Below are 20,450 nucleotides of genomic sequence, written 5' to 3'. Positions count from 1 at the left end.
CTATCTATCTATCTATCTATCTGTCTGTCTGTCTGTCAGATATATATATATATATGCCTATCTATCTATCTATCTATCTATCTATCTATCTATCTATCTATCTATCTATCTATCTATCTATCTATCTATCTATCTATCTATCTGTCTGTCTGTCAGATATATATATATATATGCATATCTATCTATCTATCTATCTATCTATCTATCTATCTATCTATCTATCTATCTATCTATCTATCTATCTATCTATCTGTCTGTCAGATATATCTATCTGCCTATCTATTTGTTTGTCTGTCTGCTTTTCTACTGTCTGTCTGTCTGCTTTTCTACTATCTAGCCATCCAACTATCCATTTATATATATTGGCCTATCTATCCATCTATCTATTATTTGACCTATCTAGGTCAGATAGAACATCAGATCTACATTTCTACCTGTTTGTTCTTCTATCTTTCAACCTGCCTATCAATATATCTAGCCATCTATCAATCCATCCTGTCTGTCAATCATCCCAGCAGAATTTATGATCTCTCTCACACATTTATCTATCACAGCACACATAAACTTAGACACATTACAAACAACCTAACAAAGCTGACATTCTCCTCCTCCACACTGTCTGCTCTGCATTACTGCCTTTCACATAACTTGCCTTTTCAGTATGAATAGATGTTCCTGCATGTGTGCCAACACCCCTCTCCTCTATAAGTAAGGAGAGGCCTGTGCGGGATTAACCAATCCTGTTCTCCCTGTTTCAGGACTTTCCCTGGCGCCCAGTCTCACCCCTGCACCGCAACCCACTATCTCCCTGCTGTCTAACAATGATGCCGAAACGCTGAGCGTGGACTCCTTGACCCTGCTGCCCCCCGCCGACCCGCCTCGCCTGCGCTCCTTCAGCACCCAGTCCGCCGTCCCGGATACGGATGAGATGATTTCGACCGGCCAAACAGATGACCACATGGAAGCAGTGGACGCACAGTCTCAAGACGACAGGAAGGATATTCCAGTCATACAAGAGGAAGATGAGGCATCTCCTGAATCTGAGCATTTGCTTAGTGAAGAAACGGAGGATTTGACGAAGGCTCAGAGGGAGGAACCCATGACTCAGCCCGAGACAGACTCTGCGGGCGTCGTGACTGACCAAGAGGACAACCCAGACCTGGAGGCGGAGACTGCGATAGACTGATATGATGTCTAGTGCTACTAAAACTAAAATGTACTAAAGAAATCAAGGCCGGGTTACTGAAGCAAGAAATGCATGTTCCATTGATTACTCAATGTGAGCATGACCGATTCTGGTTTGCACATGCTTTCAGCTTAAGTGATTCAGGCCCTCAATTGTATCTCTGTAGTTTCTGACTGTCAACACAGCGGTTAACAATACTTCTCTTCACATCAAGACCATGATGCATTTCAGAGGAAAACGGCACTCTCAGAACAATGACATTGTTGTTCATCATGAGTGCTGCTTAAAGCACAGTCTTTTTTTCCTGTCGTGCGTTATTCTTTCTGCTCTGGTGCTGAGGTGTTCCAGCTGTTTCTTTGCATGTGTGACTGTTTTGTGATTGTGTGCGACTGTTCGAGTGTGTTTTCGTATGGTTTTATGAGGCTGAGCAGATGAAGAGATGGGCGTGTTCGTATAAATATATATCTGAGTGAGTTGGTGGGGATTGCCCGCTTGATTTTACCAGTCTTAACACTGAGGAATGTACACCCCTTCTGGGTCTATCCAGCGGTGCTCTTTTCTGAAGGTATATTTCATTTGGCTTGACCATTAATTTGCACTTCAACAGGGTTTTTTTTTTAAAGCCCTTTTGTGTCATTATTTTTGAGATCAAAAATAATGCTTGAAATGGCCTGTTTTAATTCATCAGTGCATTTAAGATCATTTAACTCGTGAACTCTTGCTCGGTTTTGGCAGCGTGGGAGGTTCATCCAACCATCCACTTTTGCTCCACCAAGCCTTTTTGTATAAAAAATGCTGACTCATTTTTATTCAGGTGAACAAACCTGATGTAATCGAGTTTCATTCCTGAGCGTTTATGTACCTTCATGCATTTGCTTTCTTTCTGGAATCTGCCGACACAGGATAAATATGCCTGTTTTCGTTCATACAGTTACGTCATTAAGTATTTTGAGGTGTTCTCATCCTTTTTTTTTAAGGCTGAGGCGAGTTTTCCAATTTTTTTTTTTTTTTGGTGTGTTTTAATGTTCTTTAACGCTAACTATTCTAGTGGTCATCAAGAGCTTGTGCTGGACACACTTAATCAAAGCTGGGTGTGATGTATTTGTGGTTTCGTTTTACTTTGGTGTGATAATTACCGTTATTGAAGACTAATTTATTTCACTCACAGATTAAAGTAGTAGTGACTACCGTCACTAATGTACTGAAATGGGAAATATTTTGCTTATAGAGACAGCAGCACATTGAAGGGGTCCTCACGCTCTTGCGGTGTGGCACAGATGCAAATGTGTGGTAACCGTGACTGGGCGCTTTTCTCTCTAAAGAAACCCACTCACAAGCTTTATCAACGGAGATTGTAAAATATGACCTTTTAAAGCAATACAGTTCTGCATATATCAGTATTTTGAGGTTCAATTCATTGTCGCGAAGGGGGCTTGGAGGGCATCATAGTTTGTACACAGTGTAAAGATTTGTTTTGATCTAATGTTAGAACTAATTACCAAGTCATGCAATAAATTATTCTGATGTATATTTCGGTTGTCTTACCTTTTATTTCCATTTCAAGTAAGTGTTATGAAGAAGCAGAATTTTAGTAAATCTATCCCCCCACGCTGTTTATCTTTGGTAGTTAATCTGTCATAATACTTGTGCAAATTTCCTGTTCTGGTGAAATATCAACAAGCCTAAGTGAAGTTCCCAATAGTCATCGTTTCCTAGAATAGGTGGGCTTCTCTGTGCTTGGGTCTCTTGATGATGGGGGGAACTGGCTGGAATCCAGTTCTTCTTTTGAGATGGTTTTCTTTCAAATAAAGACTATAGACTTATATAAAAAAACATTTTTGGAGCTAAGCATGCATATTTTTATTACTGTGATGAAACTACGTGAAATCCGCATTCCTGTGGGAGGGGAAATTGTTAATATGGAAATAAACTGAGGTTAATATTCTTTCTTGCTGTGTAAAGTGGGCTGCTTATTAAGATGTTATTTGCCTTTGTCCATTTTCCATACAACCGTACTAAACACTCCCAGAATATGAAAGGGATTTTCCATGGTTTGTCTCTAAATCAGTGACGGATATGTGCAATACTGAGAAAACTGCATTTGTTTAACCTTTTCCCTGGAGACTTTGCATTAAGTTGACCCCCCACACTCACTTCCTAGATTTAAAGTTTTTTACAATTAGTGAACAAAATGCGTATTTCAAGGTCCCACTTCTGTTTATCAGCAGATCCTCTTCAACTAAAAATGAATGTCATGCAGTAATATACTGTGAAACGCTTTCAGTTAACTATCGATAAGCGTTTCTGTGAAAAAATGGACTGCGATGGTCATCACGAACATGTTGGTTTTCTGTAAAAGCACCCGTTGAATGAATAAACGCTGCCGTTGTCTTCCTCTGCTCTGAGAAACAGGTTGATATGAAACTTATTAAGAGCAACTATAAATGGATGCGTGCAGGCTAGAGTCTCATGAGATTATTGGCTGGTTCCCTAGAAGTCTCGTTCCAGGAGCTTGGGCTGATAGTCTCTCATGTGTTTTGCTGATGGCAGCCTCACAAGGGTGATATTTCTAAAGAACACAAGCTCACTAACTTGTGGTTTGCATTACACGGCATGTGCCTGAGAGGAGCCATATGTGACTTGCCACAATACAGCAACCTGTATTTCATTGAAAATAGATGAGATGGCAAGATTGTTATGGGTGCTACATTGCAAAGCCATTATAATTATTGATGTTTAGAGTTGTATACTTTTGTCTGTCAGATTGTACTTTTTTTTTCACCTTCTAGATTAGAATGGGAATGGGAAAATGCTTTCAAAAATCAGTTTGAAAGCTAGTCGCAAGCCCCTCTTAATGTGATTCAGCTTCATTTACTAATGTTGTTCCAAACCTGTATGAGTTTGTTTCTTCTGCTGAACACAAAATAAGATGTTTTGATGAACCAAACAGTTGATGGCCACCATTGACTTCCATGGTATGGAAAAGTTAATGGGGCTTAACTCTTGTGTTCAGCAGAAGAAAGAAACTCATACAGGTTTAGTACAACTTGAGGGTGAGTAAATGATGACAGAATTTTCATTTTTGGGTGAACCATCCCTTTAAAGACCTAACATCTTTGTTTTTTTTTACAGATACTCATCCGATCATTTAAAAGCCACCTGTTTGTGAATGGAAAAGAAGGTGAGGGGATTACTCAAAGGTGGTCTGTGTGTTCTGTCAGTGTGAAACTATTATCTTTGTGAATCAGTAAATTGGAAGTCCTGCCCACATATTCTCAGTGGAGGTCATGGGGACCTTCTACCTTGATGTGGGATGGCAAGAGATGAGTGTTGTCATAGTAACCATTATGTGGGTAGCCGTATCACTTGCCTTCCTGGAATTTAGCTTGTGGTTTTAAACATTGTCAATTTACAAAAACCACTCCCAGGGGTCTTCAGCATCATAACCATAAATAGATTTTAATAATTACTGTTTGATCTTTTGTAATGAGTTTCCATAGCAACATCTATCTATTTAATGAGTGGGTTTTGATGTAGTGCAGATAAGCTACTTTTCTTTTTTTTAAATACACCAGATAATTTATTTTATTTAAAAAATATATATATATATATAATATTGAGACAAATATTACCCCTATTTTATTTTATTGTATTTATTTCTAACAGACTGTATTATTTGCCACAAAACTTTTTGGCCTTTATCAGTTGAGGTTGTTCTCCGTTTATAAGCGCTCAAATCATGTCCGTTTCTATGTGCAGATTAACCACACAAGCTTGCGTGTGTATGTGTGTGTGTGTGTGTGTGTGTGTACAGGTTTATTACATTGTGGGGAAAATGTACATACAAGGGTAGTAAAGTCTGAGATCACCTGCATTGTGGTGACCAGCCATGGTCCCCACGGGCGAAATGGATTAACCTCTTAAGTGTCACACACACACCCCAGAATGCTTTGGAACATATAGATGTAAGATTGGTTTTGTTTTAAAGAAGACATTTGGCAGATTTGTTATTTAAGTGAAATAAATTAAGTGAAAGAAAAAAGTTATAGAAGTTTGAGTTTATGTAAATGTACAATGTAAAAAAAATATATCTTTTATATCTTATATAAAATATATGTTTTTAAAACCTGGGACAAAAATCTGAACAAATTGTGTTTAAAATTTTACGTTTATATCTCAAAAAATGAGCTTTCAGTAAGATTTTGATTGGGTGCAGTACCAAACTGTTTCACTAGGGCACAACCATACTCCATCACTGCCCATATAAGGGTGCCTCCATTTCCATATGTGTTTTGAGTGATCTGAACCATTATTTCCACAATTTATGAAGTAGATATCCTATTCATAAATAGTATGGAAAGTTTGGCAGATTTTGATATGAATTCAACCTCTAAGAAACGCGTACAAAGAACACGTATGTGGATTTTAGCTCGCTGCCACATCACAAATGGTAAATTCATTTTCTTTATATTTAAAACATTTTTAGACCTTTTTTTTCTAAAATAATTGAATGGATGCTATCTTTTAAACTTTTGGCATGAAAACAAACGGAGGTTTCTACCATTTTTTCACAATTTTACATGTTCATCACTATTTCAAAATAAAGGTCTGAACACGCCTTAGGAGCGTTCAAATATTCTTGTTGTAAATTGATAAATGAAGTCAACATAAATTGAAAATCAGTCACCACATATGGAAACTAGAGATTGCAAGCTTTCAAATTATAAGTAGTTTGTCGATATTACGGTTTTCACTAAGATATTATTGTTTTACAAATATAATGCCAAACGTCTCACCTGTGGGACGATGACGGTTATTAATAAACATCCTAAATTATGTTTTTTAATTGTTAAAATGCATAAAGTTTTGTATGATGGGTAGGTTTAGGGGTATGGTTAGTGTAAGGGGAGATAATATACAGTATAAAAGCCATTACGCTTATGGCGAGTCCCCACAAAGATAGCGAAACTGTGTGTGTGTGTGTGTGTGTGTGTGTTTGTGTGTCTTTCACTCTCTGCATTTTGGAGGGGAGCATTGCGGTTCCAAAAGGAAATCCACCACTCTGGAGCCGAATGTGTGTGTTTATATGTTTGTGTAAGTTGAGGCCAGATGCAGTGGAGATTAGGGGCTCTTCAAGGAAACACAACTGTCTCTTTTCCTGGAAGTGACTATGTTCTTTCATGTGTATTAATCACCACAGATGAGCGAAGAAAGACAGACTGATTAACTAACCCTGGCCTGTACGGCATCACCAAAGTCAACCTCGGCAAACCTAAACCTTATCAAACAAGGCTTCTGAGTTTGGTTTTCTTTACAAGTAGGTAGATTCCTATTTGTGTCATTCACCCCGTGAAATAAATGCACAAAGTTAATTGGTAATCTCTGTGTCGAGATTGAAGAAGGGAAATCCCTCGATAAAGTAGCCAATCGGGCACAACGAATGATTTCCCCCTCACTTCCACAACATGGTATCATGATTTCGTTGGAATCAGAAAAGTTTTCTCCTCAAAGATAAGCTTCCTTTTAATAAATCCGCTTCCATTGTACTTATGACCTTTGACCTGCTTTCATCCGCTGTCTTCGCTAATGATTGATTTGACTCACAACTAGGTTTACACCGAAAGCAGCTTACTTCCATTGTTCTATTAAGCAAAATCACTTAGAAAGAGGTCTGACACAAAATAAAACGCAATACGAGTGTTACAATGTCTTATCTGATGCCTGTGCAGTACAGATCACTTCCTTCAGCCTCAAGTGGAATTCCAAGCAGTGATCTCTAAAGTTTACGTGAACCCCTCATGCCGAGTATTGTTTTGTTCTTAGTCATTTTTCTGTGTAAGCCTGTCAGATGTGTCACAAAGTTGTATTGATACTGTGTATTAGCGTCTCTGGAGATCACAGGCTCCTCCCCATCACACTCCATCAGTCCTCACAACCCACTTCATTTCTTGTAAATGTCTGTCTGAGGCATAAGCAGTTTACGGTCACCACAGCTCCGCCTCTCAACCACGCTACTACCTAGATTAATCAGCCTGGTGGTTCAGCACAGAATGTCTGGCCTAAACTTCCTATAAGTCCTCGTCTTCATGGCATTTCAGGAATCCAGGTACACTAAGCCTGTAATCTAGTAAAATATACCATAGCTTAAACATGGCATGCCAAAGAAAAAGGCACATGGCATAGATTATCAGCCAAGATATGAATCTTGTTAGGCAAGGGTGAGGCTCGAAGTTAAAAGGGAAACTTAAAAGTTCTCACCTACATGGTTTAATTTGAATCATTTGTTTATTTGTTTAATGAATTACTTGTTTTGATTTGTCTTCTAATTAAACCGTTTTCACTAAGCCTTCCATTGAAATGTAATAGTTTAAAGCACTTTAGTTTAATGTAGATAAACTAAAAGACTTTAGTTTAATGTTGTGTAAAGTAGATATGCTTTGTGTATGTGTGTGTATATATAGTATATCTACCTGTATTCAAGCATTTCCATTCAGGCCTCAGAGTGTATAAATCCCCCAACAAATAAAGTAAACATTGAGATGTTTTAAATTGTTTACAAATATATTTATTCTTTTTATAAAAATGACCTTGAAATATATTTCTTTCTGCATAGCAGAAACGCAATAAAAGGAAAACAATATTCCTGTATAGTGTAAACATTCACAGACAATGTAAACTTTCATTGTGCAGTGTTCAAGACTGATATTCCAAAATGTGCTACAGTATGATTCCTGCATCCTAAAACAGAGCAGGACCACGAGGAGGAGTCCATCAAGTATCTCCAGAATATTCCAGCAGCGCTTTAATGCAACGAGTCTCGTCTTCATAGTGGATGGGGGAAGGCATGGAGGAAGTCTTTGAGGATTGGGTGCACAGGAATGCGGTCGATGTCTTTTCCGCCGCATGTCTCAATAATCCGTCTGCGGCACAGCTGCTGCAGGGACTGCACTGGTTCTTTCCTGTAGGGCCTGACGAGACCCTTCTTTGGGGAACTGATGTAGTGTTCCAGCAGTTTGAAAAGACAGTCAAAAGATTCCTTGCTGCCGGTCAGACTGAATTTGGAATTCTTGAAGTTAATCCGGACGCTCACAGGACCGTTTTGTCCTTTGTAACTCAGTGTGAAGAACACGTCGGTCTGACGACTGTCCCGGATCAGGAAAGTTCCCACTGGCTCCTTCTTCAGCTTCAGATGTGCCTCCTCCACAGTCATAGGACCCCAGTAGAAGCCACTCTCCTCTAGCATTGAGGTGGTCTTTGCGATGGTCTTGAAGTCTCTCGCAAAGTTGAAGGGCCTGAAATGTGTCTGGATAACAGCTGCCAGCTGGCCGGGTCTGGACTTGTGGGATTGGGAGACCTCTGGGGAGGCTTCAGTGCTCGCTCGGGGTTCTTCTGTGCCTTGATTCCCTTCCACTGTACTGTGTGCCACCATCCTACAGGAAAGACCAACCGGTGTGGTCTTCCATACCGTACCACAGGAAGGTCATCTAGATGAGACTCATCTGTCTGTTGAAAAGCGAGTGAGGAACACAGTTAATAAGTGGCCCCTTCCAAACCAAATCACATGTTGTACTGAACATCACACCAGTCTGCAATGGACTGAGTGTTTCATGGCAACATAGATTATGACATTCAATCGTGTACAGCTCGATTTATTTGTTAAATTAGTTACACATCCTTTTCACTTCATTATCAAGGCATTTAACTGTTACGTTAGGTAAGTTTTTTTTTATTATTATTTCTCTATTTAATATACGTTTATTTTAAGTGTTTTACATGTTACCATTGCTACGTTAAACAAGACACGACTTATTTTATATAAAGTTTATAAGTCTTATTATAAGCGTTACATTATGACGTACAACAAGCAATTGTTTTCATTTAAATCAAAAACAGACCGCTAAAACGTTATTAACAGTAAAGTTAGTTCCGCGTAAATCTTACCGTTTTTGCAAATATGAACTCCAGGAGTAGTCAATACAACTTTGCCTTTGACAAACTCTCGTCGCCGCTTCCAAAATGAGGTTTTTTTGAACTCCCATTGATTGATTTATTCCACCGTTATATCTCGATAGAGATGTCCTCACTGCGCACGACAGAAACTCTTTGTAATGTCAGAATGAACGGACATGCGATTACAAACTGTATATAGCCTAGCGCGAGCAGCTCCACCCATTCCGAATTTCCCGGAATACTTCTTCACTTTACTTCACTTCAGTGAAATCAATTCACGATTTAGCTCCTCCTACCTAAGTGATATGATAATGTTCTTTCACTTCTTCATACAAACTTTTTGCATTTCCAAAAAAAAGTTCCACTTATATGACATCTAATATGAATGAAATAGTTATGATCAACCTTCAAGTGAAGAGTCACATGAATATCCTTGTCATGTGTGTTTCTAGGTCTATTATACAGCCTGATTCACCATGACTAGGTCACATAACTATATTATTAATCCTTTCACTTTATATATATATATATAATTGCATATATTAGTGTGTGCATATATATATTTTTTTTACATATTAATTTTCTTTATGATAACAAATAAAACTGGCAGAAATGTTACTAGAACAGGTGTGCAAATAACATAAAAAAAACAACAGCCTTAAAAATAATATGCTTTTCAAGCAATATTTTTTTAATCAGTCCATGCATCTAGGATTTGAACATGCTTATTATCATACAGTGTATAGCACCCAAAAAAAAAAAAAAAGGATTATGTGGATTATGCATGTCTGCATTTGTCCTGGTAATGTGACACTGTCAGTTGAAATCCACAGTGGGTTCTGTAAAGCATAGGGGATAAATGAAACTCAATTTCAGCCCGTAAATCCACAGCGGACTATAGGCAAACACTTTTTCCATAAGTTTCATTTCTTACTTAGAGATGCTTTAGACGCTCCAATATGGTAAACACTGCACAACATCATTGGATCTGCCTCCAGATTAGATTTAATGATTTTGCACAAACTTAAATTAAATTAAAAAATGCACATCGGATTCATCCAGTAACACTTTACTATAAGGTTTCGTTTGTTAATATTAGTTAATATTAACTAACATGAACTAACCATGAGCAACACATAAATAAAAAGCTGTTCATTGTTTGTTCATGTTACAGTGTATTAACCAATGTTAACAAATAGCCTACAACTTTTGATCATGTATTGTTGAAATGAACAGTAACTAAGGTTAATAAATGCTTTAGAAGTGCAGTTAATTATTAGTTCATGATACCTAATGAAACCTTATTGTAAAGTGTTACCATTCATCAATTGTCTGCATGTGATTTCAGTCGTTATTCATATGATTTCAGAGAGACTTACGCATGACTTCAGGGCCCATTTAACAAGAAGAAATGACATCAGCTTACATCAAAACACTAAATACCTACTTAGAACAGCCCCGACTGTGATTCGTTTGAATGATATCATTGTGAAACTGAAATTCCAGTCATGCTAATTTCTTTACAATGACTTGTTTGCTTTGGAATAGAATTACTGGTTGTACTTTCGTTTCACTTGTATTTCTCAGAAAGACACATATTTACAGTAGGAGGACCACTAGCGGATAGTAACGAACTTACATTTAGATCCAAGGAAGAGGAAAAGAAAGGAAAAAAAAAACAGCATGTGAATTATCAGAGCTTTTCCCTGAAACAAATCTCTTTATCAGATGGAGGAACTGCTTCAACGTGTTATGGCACATTTGGATTAAATTACATTTGGATAAAATGGCATCATCATCATCAGCTAAGTTTAGGCCATCTCCAGATTTTGTCTCCAGATATTTACAACAGCAGTAGTGATAGGCCTATATGTTTATTCACAATGCACAAACGCATAGCCCCATGTCCAAACTGGTGTTGAGGATGCAGACCACCAGAAATCAATTGCATATTTAATTTGCGCATATCCGTTTCATTCACAAAGCCATACGCTTATTTGATTGCAGATAAATAATATCGGACCAAATTTACGTCTATATTTACAGATCAAAATCACACATAAGGAGAAATCTGCCAAAGGAATTGCAGCATACAATCCGTTTACATAATTACACACATGAAAATGATACTTACCTAGTTCCTTTATGGTTGAAAAGCAGTGTTTGCTATTCAAATTTTTGTCTTTTCTTCTTGATGCATATTCCAATGCTTTACGGGAAAATGAAAGTGAAAGACTGCTTTCCCACAAGAATTTCCTGTAGATGGCGCTGTTTCTTCAAATAAGTCGCCTTGTGCTATTTATGGAAAACACAGAATAGCTTTAAATAGGTATAGGCTAGTAGTAGCCTAATATATCATTCATCTCTAAAACATATGTTACGAAGTTGTAAATATTATCTGAACCTCACTTTCATCTTTATCTACTCAATAATTGTATCTGTCAGCCTAATGTCTCGCTAAAAGCTGTCGTAATTTAGACATCTGATAAAGAAAATAAACTGGTCACTTTCATTTGGAAATTTTCTTAAGTCACGTGATCAAAACAATGTAGCCTACTATTCAAGTGTGGTTTCCTTGAATAGTAGCCAATGTTTAGAAACGCTTGTTCCCTTTCATTTTTGTATGAAACCATTACGAGCTCATTTCAATAATATCATATGCAACAATCCTTTTGCAATATTGCTGTAAAAGAATACATTTGATGTTTTCCTCTGACGAAAAACGTTGGATTTAAAAATTGGAGTAGCCTATCAGCATAAGCTCGTTAAACAAAAAGGTCAGCTATTTAAAACGCTTAAAAGCTAATAATCTGTCAAAATAATAAGAATAATAAACTTGTTCCATTAAATGTGGATGCAAGGCCTGAAGGCATAGAGAATTCATGAAAAATTCCTTGCGATAAAATGCGATATTTGCTTTATAAATTTCGTATCACGTGACTGGCGCCATGCATGCCACACAGATCCTTACAAGAAAATGTCATCTTTACTGTAAGTGCTGTTCACTAACAAATTGCGTGCAAATGGGGCACAGGTAGGCTATAGGCTACAGTTACATAATCAGGAGCCAGACCGGTTGCATATATCCGATGGCACCTGTCCAAACGTCGTGGCTCCTGATTAAGTCTGCCCTACACCATGTGCCCTGTTGAAGTCAATGGCAACCGAGTTGGTTAACAACATTTTTTTCAGTAGCCTACCGGTGGTTAAAACAACATGAGGGTGCATTGTGACTTTCAGACTTTCTCTTTTTGGCTCATGGTGTTTTTTTTTTTTTTGGTGTTTTTTATTATTATTATTATTATTATTATTATTATTATTATTATTAACAGTAGGCTACTGAACTGAATTTATTTAAGAACGTCTTCGGTTGATAATTAAAAATGATTAATGATGTAGGCCTAATTTTGTCTCAAAACATATTCTGGGAACATTTATTTCACTCTAGCGCCATCTTCTGTGAACAACATGGGTTTACCTTCATTTACACTTAATTTACACATCGGTTGTTTCAGTTAAGTTACACATAATTTTCAGTTAATTTAGAAAAGTGAAATAATGTTCCATATATGTCTAGTGACTGATGTAGATATGCCGGACTCGGGCCAAGCACAGCAAAAGTTGCTTTCTTATTGGACAAGCACATGGTAGTCAATATCCAATTAAATGTTTTGTTTTTGTTTGACAAACTGTCCTTAAACAAAGAAAGATTTTTATTTTCTTTAAAAAAAAAACACTTATATTATCCATAGCTTTTTTTTTTCTTTCTTTCTTTTTTTTTTTTTCTTTTTTTTCTTCGGTTCCCTCCTAAAATTCAAGTCTTATCATACGTGAAGCTGTTATCAGAAAAGTAAAGCTGGTTCTTTAGTGTGGCCCCATATTGTCTTGAAGGTTAAGATAATAACGTTTCATTTAGGTTACGATTCCCATTCAAATATTCACCGGTCGACAGTTCATGTAAGTAGACGCTTTTAGGATTTTAAGGCAAGTTTATTTATTTAACTAATTTCCATACATAATGGCAATTCAGAGTGTTTAAAATAATCTTAATATTATGCATTAAAATTAACATTATGCATATGCATTTAAATTATGGATTTGTAGATACTGTAGGTCTGTTTTAGGCATATTTAGCAAAGACGATGCAATGCAAAAATATTGTGCTGTATGAGATGAAATCAACGACATAAACAAAAAAATTACAGTGGTAATCAATAGATTTGGGGAAAAGGTCCTTCACAGCTAAATCTTAATAACAGTTTGCTCACTTTACTGATAACAGTTGAGCTGGAAATGCATATAAGCTAAATTTAAATTTTAAATTTGATTTCGTTTTTATTAAATTGCATTTTAAATAATTTGTTAATATATTGAGGAGAACGTGAGATACAGATGTATAGTCAAACGTTACTTGAGCCCATGTTTGAGCCATTTGTGTCGGAACTGAAAATATCCCTTGAGTTCACTCGGCGGAATTTTAACGACGGACTATCAACAATACGAAGTTACGAACGGTATGATCGGTTTACTCCTATGGAATGGTTTTCAGTTAAACGAGAGTCTGGACAGCGCTGTTATCTCTCTGGTGCTATTTTCCTATGAATTTGCGTGACTATTTTTTATTATTATTATTCGAGAGCATGCCAGTGTTGTTTAACGCACATAACGTTAGTAGAGTTAACTTGCTCGTTGTCGGTAATAGAAGCAACTTCTCAGAAGTCTTCGCCCTTCAAAATCCACAAGGTAATTTTTGACTACTTTACTACTAAATACAGCAATATGTCCCTGCATTTGGTCATGGTAATAATGCAAATTAAATCGATATCATTTTTGCCCGGAGCGTGTGGTTTCCATAGAAACGACCCGAGTGTTCAATGCATTTGAAGGGCATGAGTACAAAACTGCCCTCAGTCGCTCGGTCTGTGGAGGCTGTTGTTAAGCCAACTACACGTTCATTTTTGACTTGATAACTCAAAACTATGCCCTATAAAAGTGCTATGCATATATATAATCAATTGTAACGTTACTTATTATATGCTTGCTTGTTTTAATTGTGCCTTTTGCCCAAACAGGACTGTATCTTTCACTGTCGCTGGACTTTATAGCACAACCATGGTGCTGAAGATCTTCTTTCCTCAGTGCTGCAATACAGCTGACAGTGGCCTGCTGGTTGGCCACTGGGTCCCAGGTCACAATTCTGCTGTGGTTCTGGCCGTCGTTCACTACCCGTTCATACCAGGTCAGGTGAAGAAGTACTTGAGTAAGATGCAGAGCCAGTCTCAAGTGAATCTCACCGTCCTGGGTTCCTGGAGTATGCCCAATGAAGGAAAAGAAGGAATGGACAGCTTTCTAAAAGACCTGAGTACTATCTTTCCACAGAAATATTGGCTGCAGTTGAGCCGTGAAATTGGCAAAACAGGCTTTACCTGCCAGGTGGTCCAGAACGATGGGAAACTTCTACAGGAACGGGAGGAGAAGAATGACGATGACAGCAGCGAGGAAGATAAGATCATCTTCATTCATTACGACCAGAGGAAGGTTATGCTGTCCCAGCTTCACCCGGTACAGGAGGTCAGCCAGAAGCCTGACATTGAGCCTTCAGAACTGCGCTTGGTCTTCCAGACAGTGGCTCAAAGTCAGCCTCTCTTTTTCCTGGACAAATATGACGACGGGCCTCTCAAACTCACCCACTGGCAGTCTGAAGGCAGAGAGGCTAGTATTATTGCAGAGCTTCTAAAACAAGCATCCGTTCCGGTCTGCATCTTCCTAACGTGGCTGCTGTCTCTGTGGCACTGGTTTTGCAGCTTCAGGTGAGTTAATGAGTTCCAGCTTGAACCTGTTGCCAATACTGAAGAGTGATGGAGAAAACTGAAATGAAAAACCTTTGGTATTTTACAGGATTTTACATAGTCGCCCGGTGCTGTTCATCTCGAGCAAGCTGTCCACCTGTGTTCAGTCAGGGTACAGGGCAGTTCATTTCAAGGCTGTTTTCTCCCCCAAAAAAGCTGCAACACACATGGATTTTATGAGGTATTGTACATACTGTAGGTCAATGACATAAGAGCACCATTGATAGCGAAAAAGAAAAATCTTTTAAAACCCAAAAATGAGCATTTCAATTACTCACCCTCATGTCGTTCCAAATCTGTATTACTTTCGTTCACCTTGAAACACAAATGAAGATCTTTATGATGAAATCTGAGCAATTTCTGTCTCTCCTTTGCTAGCTATTTAACTACCACTTTGATTCCTCAAAAAGTTCATAAGATCGTAAACTAATCCATGTGAATTGGACAGCAGTCCAAATTTTCTGAACAAACACATTTGAATATTTTGTTTTGAACATATTGAATTTAGGCTTTTATTCACATATTCATCAACTCACACATCAATTGTGGTAAATGCAAACTCAAGCATGTTCCCTTGATGTGCAAGAACCAATGAGATTCATTCTCATGTTACGCAGCACGTTTGAGCTTCTGCAAGAACCAATGAGATTCATTCTCATGTTACGCAGCACGTTTGAGCTTCCATGGTTCAATGAAGCTTCAATGGAGGGACAGAAATCAATCAGGTACCTGGTATATCTTAACTTGAGTTTCGAAGATGAACAAAAGTCTTAGGTGTTTGGAAAGACATGAGCGTGAGTAATTGATGACATTTTTGAAACACATGTGCCTTTTGTATGGTGTACCATGTTATGACATTATTGTTATAACATAATCTCATACTCTTCTTTTTTCACTCTTCTGCAGAAAAGCAAACATTTTTGTGTCCTTTCTTGTGGACATAGCCCTTGGTTTGCTGCTTGTCTCGTGGCTTTATAGGGAGAATCGTATCAGCAAATTAGCGGATACTCTGGTACCTGTGGCAGATGTAAGTATGACACACATAACATTACTTTTGCAGATCTAATTTAAAAATTGAGTACAACTTATTTCATGATAATGAAGTAAAATCAATAATATTCTGAAGTATTACTAAAATTAAAAATAACTGTTTTTTTTATTTCACTATAATTTAAAATGGAATTTATTCCTGTGTTTCCTATTCCTGAATTTTCAGTCATCAGTGTCACATGATCCTTCAGAATTCATTCTAATTTGCTGATTTAATGCACAAGAAACTTTCATTACTATTGAAAACAGTTGTGCTGCTGCCTAATATTTTAGTGGATTCTCTGATGAATGAAAAAGGTTCAGATAAAACAGCATTTATTTGAAATAGAAAACATTATAAACTCTTTTTATAAACTTTTGATCAAATGAACAAGTATTAATTTCTTTTAAAAAAAAACGTATCTGGCAGCATGTGGCTAAAGAGCTCCAGGAGCTGTTAGAATGGCTGATGGGAGCTCCTGCTGGACTGAAGATGAACAGAGCTCTCGACCAGGTGCTGGGGAGATTCTTCCTCTATCACATCCATCTGTGGATCAGTAAGTACATCCTCAGTTGAGGCGGTCTCATGTTGTTTCAAACTTATTACAGAAGCTCATGTATGTCTTGTGATTGTGTCGGCAGGTTACATCCACCTGATGTCTCCTTTCATTGAGAGGATCCTGTGGTATGTTGGACTCTCAGCCTGCTTGGGATTGACGTTTGCTCTCTCCATACTGTCCGACATTGTGGCCCTCCTGACTTTTCACATCTACTGTTTTTATGTGTACGGGGCAAGGTGAGGTTCAATTCTGTAGTTCTGCATGTAGTTTTCTAACTAACTGTCATGTCCATGCACTTCCAGTGTTTTCCAGTAGAGGGCAGTCTCAATCTTTTATCCTTTATAATTACATTGGGCCACTTAAAAGGACTGCTGAGGTCACCATTACCTCACATTGTTGGAATAAAAGTGACTTTTATGTTCCACACATGAAAGAAAGTTATACAGGTCTTGTGGGTCAGTTTTTGGGTGTACTAACTGTCTCTTTGAGGTTTTATTTCAAATCTGTCTGCTCAGTTAACTTCCATCTTTATTAACAGTCTTGAGGATTTTATCTTTTTACATATTACACAACATTCACAATCTTACACAATCTTTTCTGAGAATTGCAGTGTTTTGAATTGTACTTACTTTTCTCTCTGGTCAGGCTTTACTGTCTGAAGATCTATGGTCTTTCCTCCCTGTGGCGACTTTTCAGGGGAAAGAAATGGAATGTACTGAGGCAGCGGGTTGACTCGTGCTCATACGACCTGGACCAGGTGCACCTCCTCTTCTTGCAAACTTTTTATATTCCTCATTTATGTACTAGCTATTCAACTCAACCTTACAGAACATGATTGACTCTGCTGCGTTTCCTTTGCAGTTGTTCATTGGCACTTTGCTCTTTACGATTCTGCTGTTCCTGCTTCCCACCACTGCCCTGTATTACCTGGTCTTTACCCTGGTGAGTCACTCTGACATGAGTTTCAACTTCATCCTTATTCCAGTCCCATTGGAGCATCTGATCCAGTTCTCTGCTAATTTCACACTTGTAAAGTCTTAAAGGTTCTCTGAGCGATCCTGGGTGTTGTTGACGTTCGGAATATTTTCAAACAAATCGGAGGCTAGCTAGACCCTCCCTCCGCCGCATCTCATCTCCTCCCCCTCCCTTCCGTGCTTCCTGAAATAATTGTGAACGTGCATAGTTCTAGCTAATTATATCCGTGTGTGGGTTTGGCGAACATAAAGCGTCAATTTAGAAGAAAAAAAAACAATTTAACGTAACCCACCTGTCCAGCAAAAACAGAGCAACCTGAATGTCGGACTGGAAGCCCTTCTGCCGCCGGAGTTCTCGCCATCGTTCAAAAGCTTTGCTACCGATGTAATTTCGGAACTTCGCACGTTCTTTATCCGATTCCTTCTTCTTTTTAATTTGTTCTTCAGAACGATGTCTATTTGGTCGTGTGTCGGCCATTTTTCAAACTTCCCTCTGATGCTTCTATCTCCTTCACACACACACCCCCTTCATGTGCACGCGCACTAACCCCCCAGACCCACCCTCAAATACTTCTTGCCAGTGATTGGCTGGAACACTGTTTGTTAGGTTTCGTGGTCCGGGTGAGACATGATTGTTTTTGTTGCCGTTTTTGGAGCCTGTGGTGTCTACAGAGACCGCGTTTTTTTACAGTGTGTTTAGGGGACAGGCAGCTAGCCGATAGTGAGGAGACGTTTGATGTATGTGACAAAAAATGTTTTGGCCCCACATCGCTTAGAGAACCTTTAAGCTCTTGATCATGTTTATTTGCCTGTAAATTAACGTTCAAAAGTCTGGGGTCAGTACGAATTTTTTTTTTTTTTTTTTTTTTTAAGAAGTCTCTTATGCTCACCAATGCTGCATGTATTTGATCAAAATAACTGTTTATTATTTTAATATATTTTAAAATGTAATCTATTCCTCTGATCAGGATCATTATCTAGTCATCAGTGTCACATGATCCTTCAGAAATCATTCTAATATGTTTATATGCTGCTCAAGAAACAATTCTTATTATCAATGGTGAAAACAGTTGATGCTTCATTTTTCTCTGTGGAAACTGTGGATTTTGCTGACTAGTTCATAACAGCATTTGATTGAAACATAATTTTTGTAACAATGTAAGTCTTTACAGTCACTTTTCCTGCCACTTGATCAATTTAATTCTTCCTTTCTGAGTAAAAGTATTAATTTATTAAAAAACTACTGATCCCACACTTCTAAACCGTAGTGCACGTAACAGGCTTTTACTGGTTTTGTAGAATGTTCCAATACAAGTCTACTGGATGTATTGGTTCATGGCTGTGCCGTAGCACAAAATGTGAGGTTGAAGTTCAACTTTTGTTGTCTGTGATATAAGTAATAAATCATAAACTTAGACATCTCATAGACATGAGTTGTTTCCTTGTCCGTTTCTAGCTGCGGCTGGTGGTGGTGTTGTTTCAGGGAGTGATTCACCTCAGTGTCGACTTCATCAACTCCTTCCCCCTGTTTGCCATTGGCCTACGTATCTGCAGACCGTACAGGCTGGCAGGTGAACCATATAACATTGAAGAAAGAAAACTTTCATAACTTTTGACAAGTTTTTTTTTTTTTTATTGATGATAAAGATTAAATTATAAATGTACTTCTAGGCCATGTACTTGCCAATTATGTGTCTACATAACTGATCAACTAGTAAAGGTTCTTTATCTATTTGGATTCCAGAGGGGGTTAAATTCAAGGTGCTTTGTCAGGATCCAGGAACTCCTCTTCACCTGATGATGGAGGTAGGTTGGTTATTGGTTAAACAGAATGTCATCCTGTTGTTTATTTATGCTTGGGTTTCACTTAAGGTTTGTGTTTGATGTTGATTTTGTGGGATGGGTTATTGAATAGCTCTGTTTGGCTCACTGTGCAGTTTGTTGTATTATACAGCATCAGTGCAAACACTGGATGTGCTTTACTTGTCTCTGAGTCTGAGGTTTGAATGTTGAGCAAACGAAAATGAAAAAAAAAAAAATCTTTTCTCTCCATCTTCAGATCAACCCATTAAAGGTCAGCTCAGTACTGCAGTGTTACCGGACACCCACCTATAGCTGTTACCCTAAGGATTCCTGGGCTGCATTGGCCAAGAAACTGTTTGTAGGAGAACTAATTTACCCCTGGAAGCAGAAGACTACTAAGACAGACTAACTTTTTGGGGATCTTGCAAGACCCCTTAGAAGTCAGCAGCTAGACATTTGGGAGAAGGTGCTGTGTTGGTCAGACTTTGCTGACTTTCAAGATAGTCTTAATTAGGTTTTTAATGGAAATAATCCTACATTGTTGATTTAAATCTTTCTTTTTCTAGACACTGACCAGAATCTTTGATTGAAACTGTGATTTATGTATCGTATTTATTCTTCTTCTACTTTTGTATAACATTGAAGATGTGCCATTTTAAAAATAAATGTAATTTTAAGACTAGTCACTCTATCAAAACCATAACTTCATCTAGGTCATTTGAACTGGAAGTAAAACCTTTGACTTCTCTTCAGTTTGTTTGTTTTTTTGTTGTTGTTGTTTTTCTGTCTCTCATGAGATGGAAAGGGAATGACTTGTAGAAGTTTATGAAACTAATGTGTTTGAAGTTTTATGAGTCTTCTAGCTGATTTATGTGAACTGCCTCTTGTGTTGAGTTTAATTGTAGATTTGTTTATTAAATTATTTGACCATAAACTGCGTGTTATGTCAGTGTTGCCAAATCAAGGTTGTTTTGTAGCTATTGTTATTAATATAAATGATTTAATAAAATACTATTTGTATAGATTATCAAAGTATACATTTCTGATGTTCATTTTTAAACCCTTGATTTACCTCAATAAAGTTTATTTAATAATTTTA

General features: G+C 37.7%; 3 protein-coding genes and 1 long non-coding RNA gene across 9 annotated transcripts in view; 2 read left to right on the top strand and 2 right to left on the bottom strand.

Moving 5' to 3' along the window:
• Positions 1–8,085, top strand: part of clec16a (C-type lectin domain containing 16A) — a 62,477-nt gene extending 54,392 nt beyond the window's left edge. For 4 of the 5 annotated variants that reach the window (XM_089128473.1, XM_039686244.2, XM_039686241.2 and 1 more), the window contains one exon: positions 759–8,085. In XM_089128473.1, coding sequence (XP_088984599.1) covers positions 759–1,186 — 428 coding nt within the window. In that variant the 3' untranslated portion in view covers positions 1,187–8,085. The remainder of the gene's footprint in view (positions 1–758) is intronic. The other variant, XR_016155104.1, reaches the window with a different exon arrangement.
• LOC120489435 (uncharacterized) overlaps positions 1–17,293 on the bottom strand; it is a 27,024-nt gene extending 9,731 nt beyond the window's left edge. The window contains exons 1-2 of the long non-coding RNA XR_016155106.1: positions 17,204–17,293; positions 11,271–15,141 (exon numbers count right to left, since the gene is read on the bottom strand). This is a non-coding gene — a long non-coding RNA (uncharacterized LOC120489435). The remainder of the gene's footprint in view (positions 1–11,270; positions 15,142–17,203) is intronic.
• Positions 7,729–9,326, bottom strand: socs1a (suppressor of cytokine signaling 1a). Its single transcript, XM_039686250.2, has 2 exons — positions 9,128–9,326; positions 7,729–8,689 (listed from the first exon to the last, which is right to left on the bottom strand). Exon 2 carries the CDS (start codon positions 8,613–8,615, stop codon positions 8,010–8,012), a length of 606 nt encoding a protein of 201 aa, XP_039542184.2. The 5' UTR covers positions 8,616–8,689; positions 9,128–9,326; the 3' UTR covers positions 7,729–8,009.
• pigq (phosphatidylinositol glycan anchor biosynthesis, class Q) lies at positions 13,011–20,450 on the top strand. 2 transcript variants are annotated; one of them, XM_039686249.2, is made up of 11 exons: positions 13,011–13,093; positions 14,209–14,946; positions 15,035–15,166; positions 15,892–16,012; positions 16,445–16,571; positions 16,657–16,810; positions 17,220–17,331; positions 17,436–17,516; positions 19,005–19,119; positions 19,293–19,354; positions 19,608–20,450. In XM_039686249.2, coding segments are annotated over exons 1-11 (1,797 nt in total). In that variant the 5' UTR covers positions 13,011–13,091; the 3' UTR covers positions 19,761–20,450. The 2 variants fall into 2 exon arrangements, with proteins under 2 accessions (XP_039542183.2, XP_088984601.1); XM_089128475.1 differs by lacking the exon at positions 13,011–13,093 and adding an exon at positions 13,436–13,650.

This window comes from Pimephales promelas, chromosome 3 (genome assembly GCF_988280905.1).
Source record: "Pimephales promelas chromosome 3, fPimPro1.hap1.1, whole genome shotgun sequence".
Taxonomy (NCBI): domain Eukaryota; kingdom Metazoa; phylum Chordata; class Actinopteri; order Cypriniformes; family Leuciscidae; genus Pimephales; species Pimephales promelas.
This window is presented reverse-complemented; position numbering and strand designations above follow the sequence as displayed.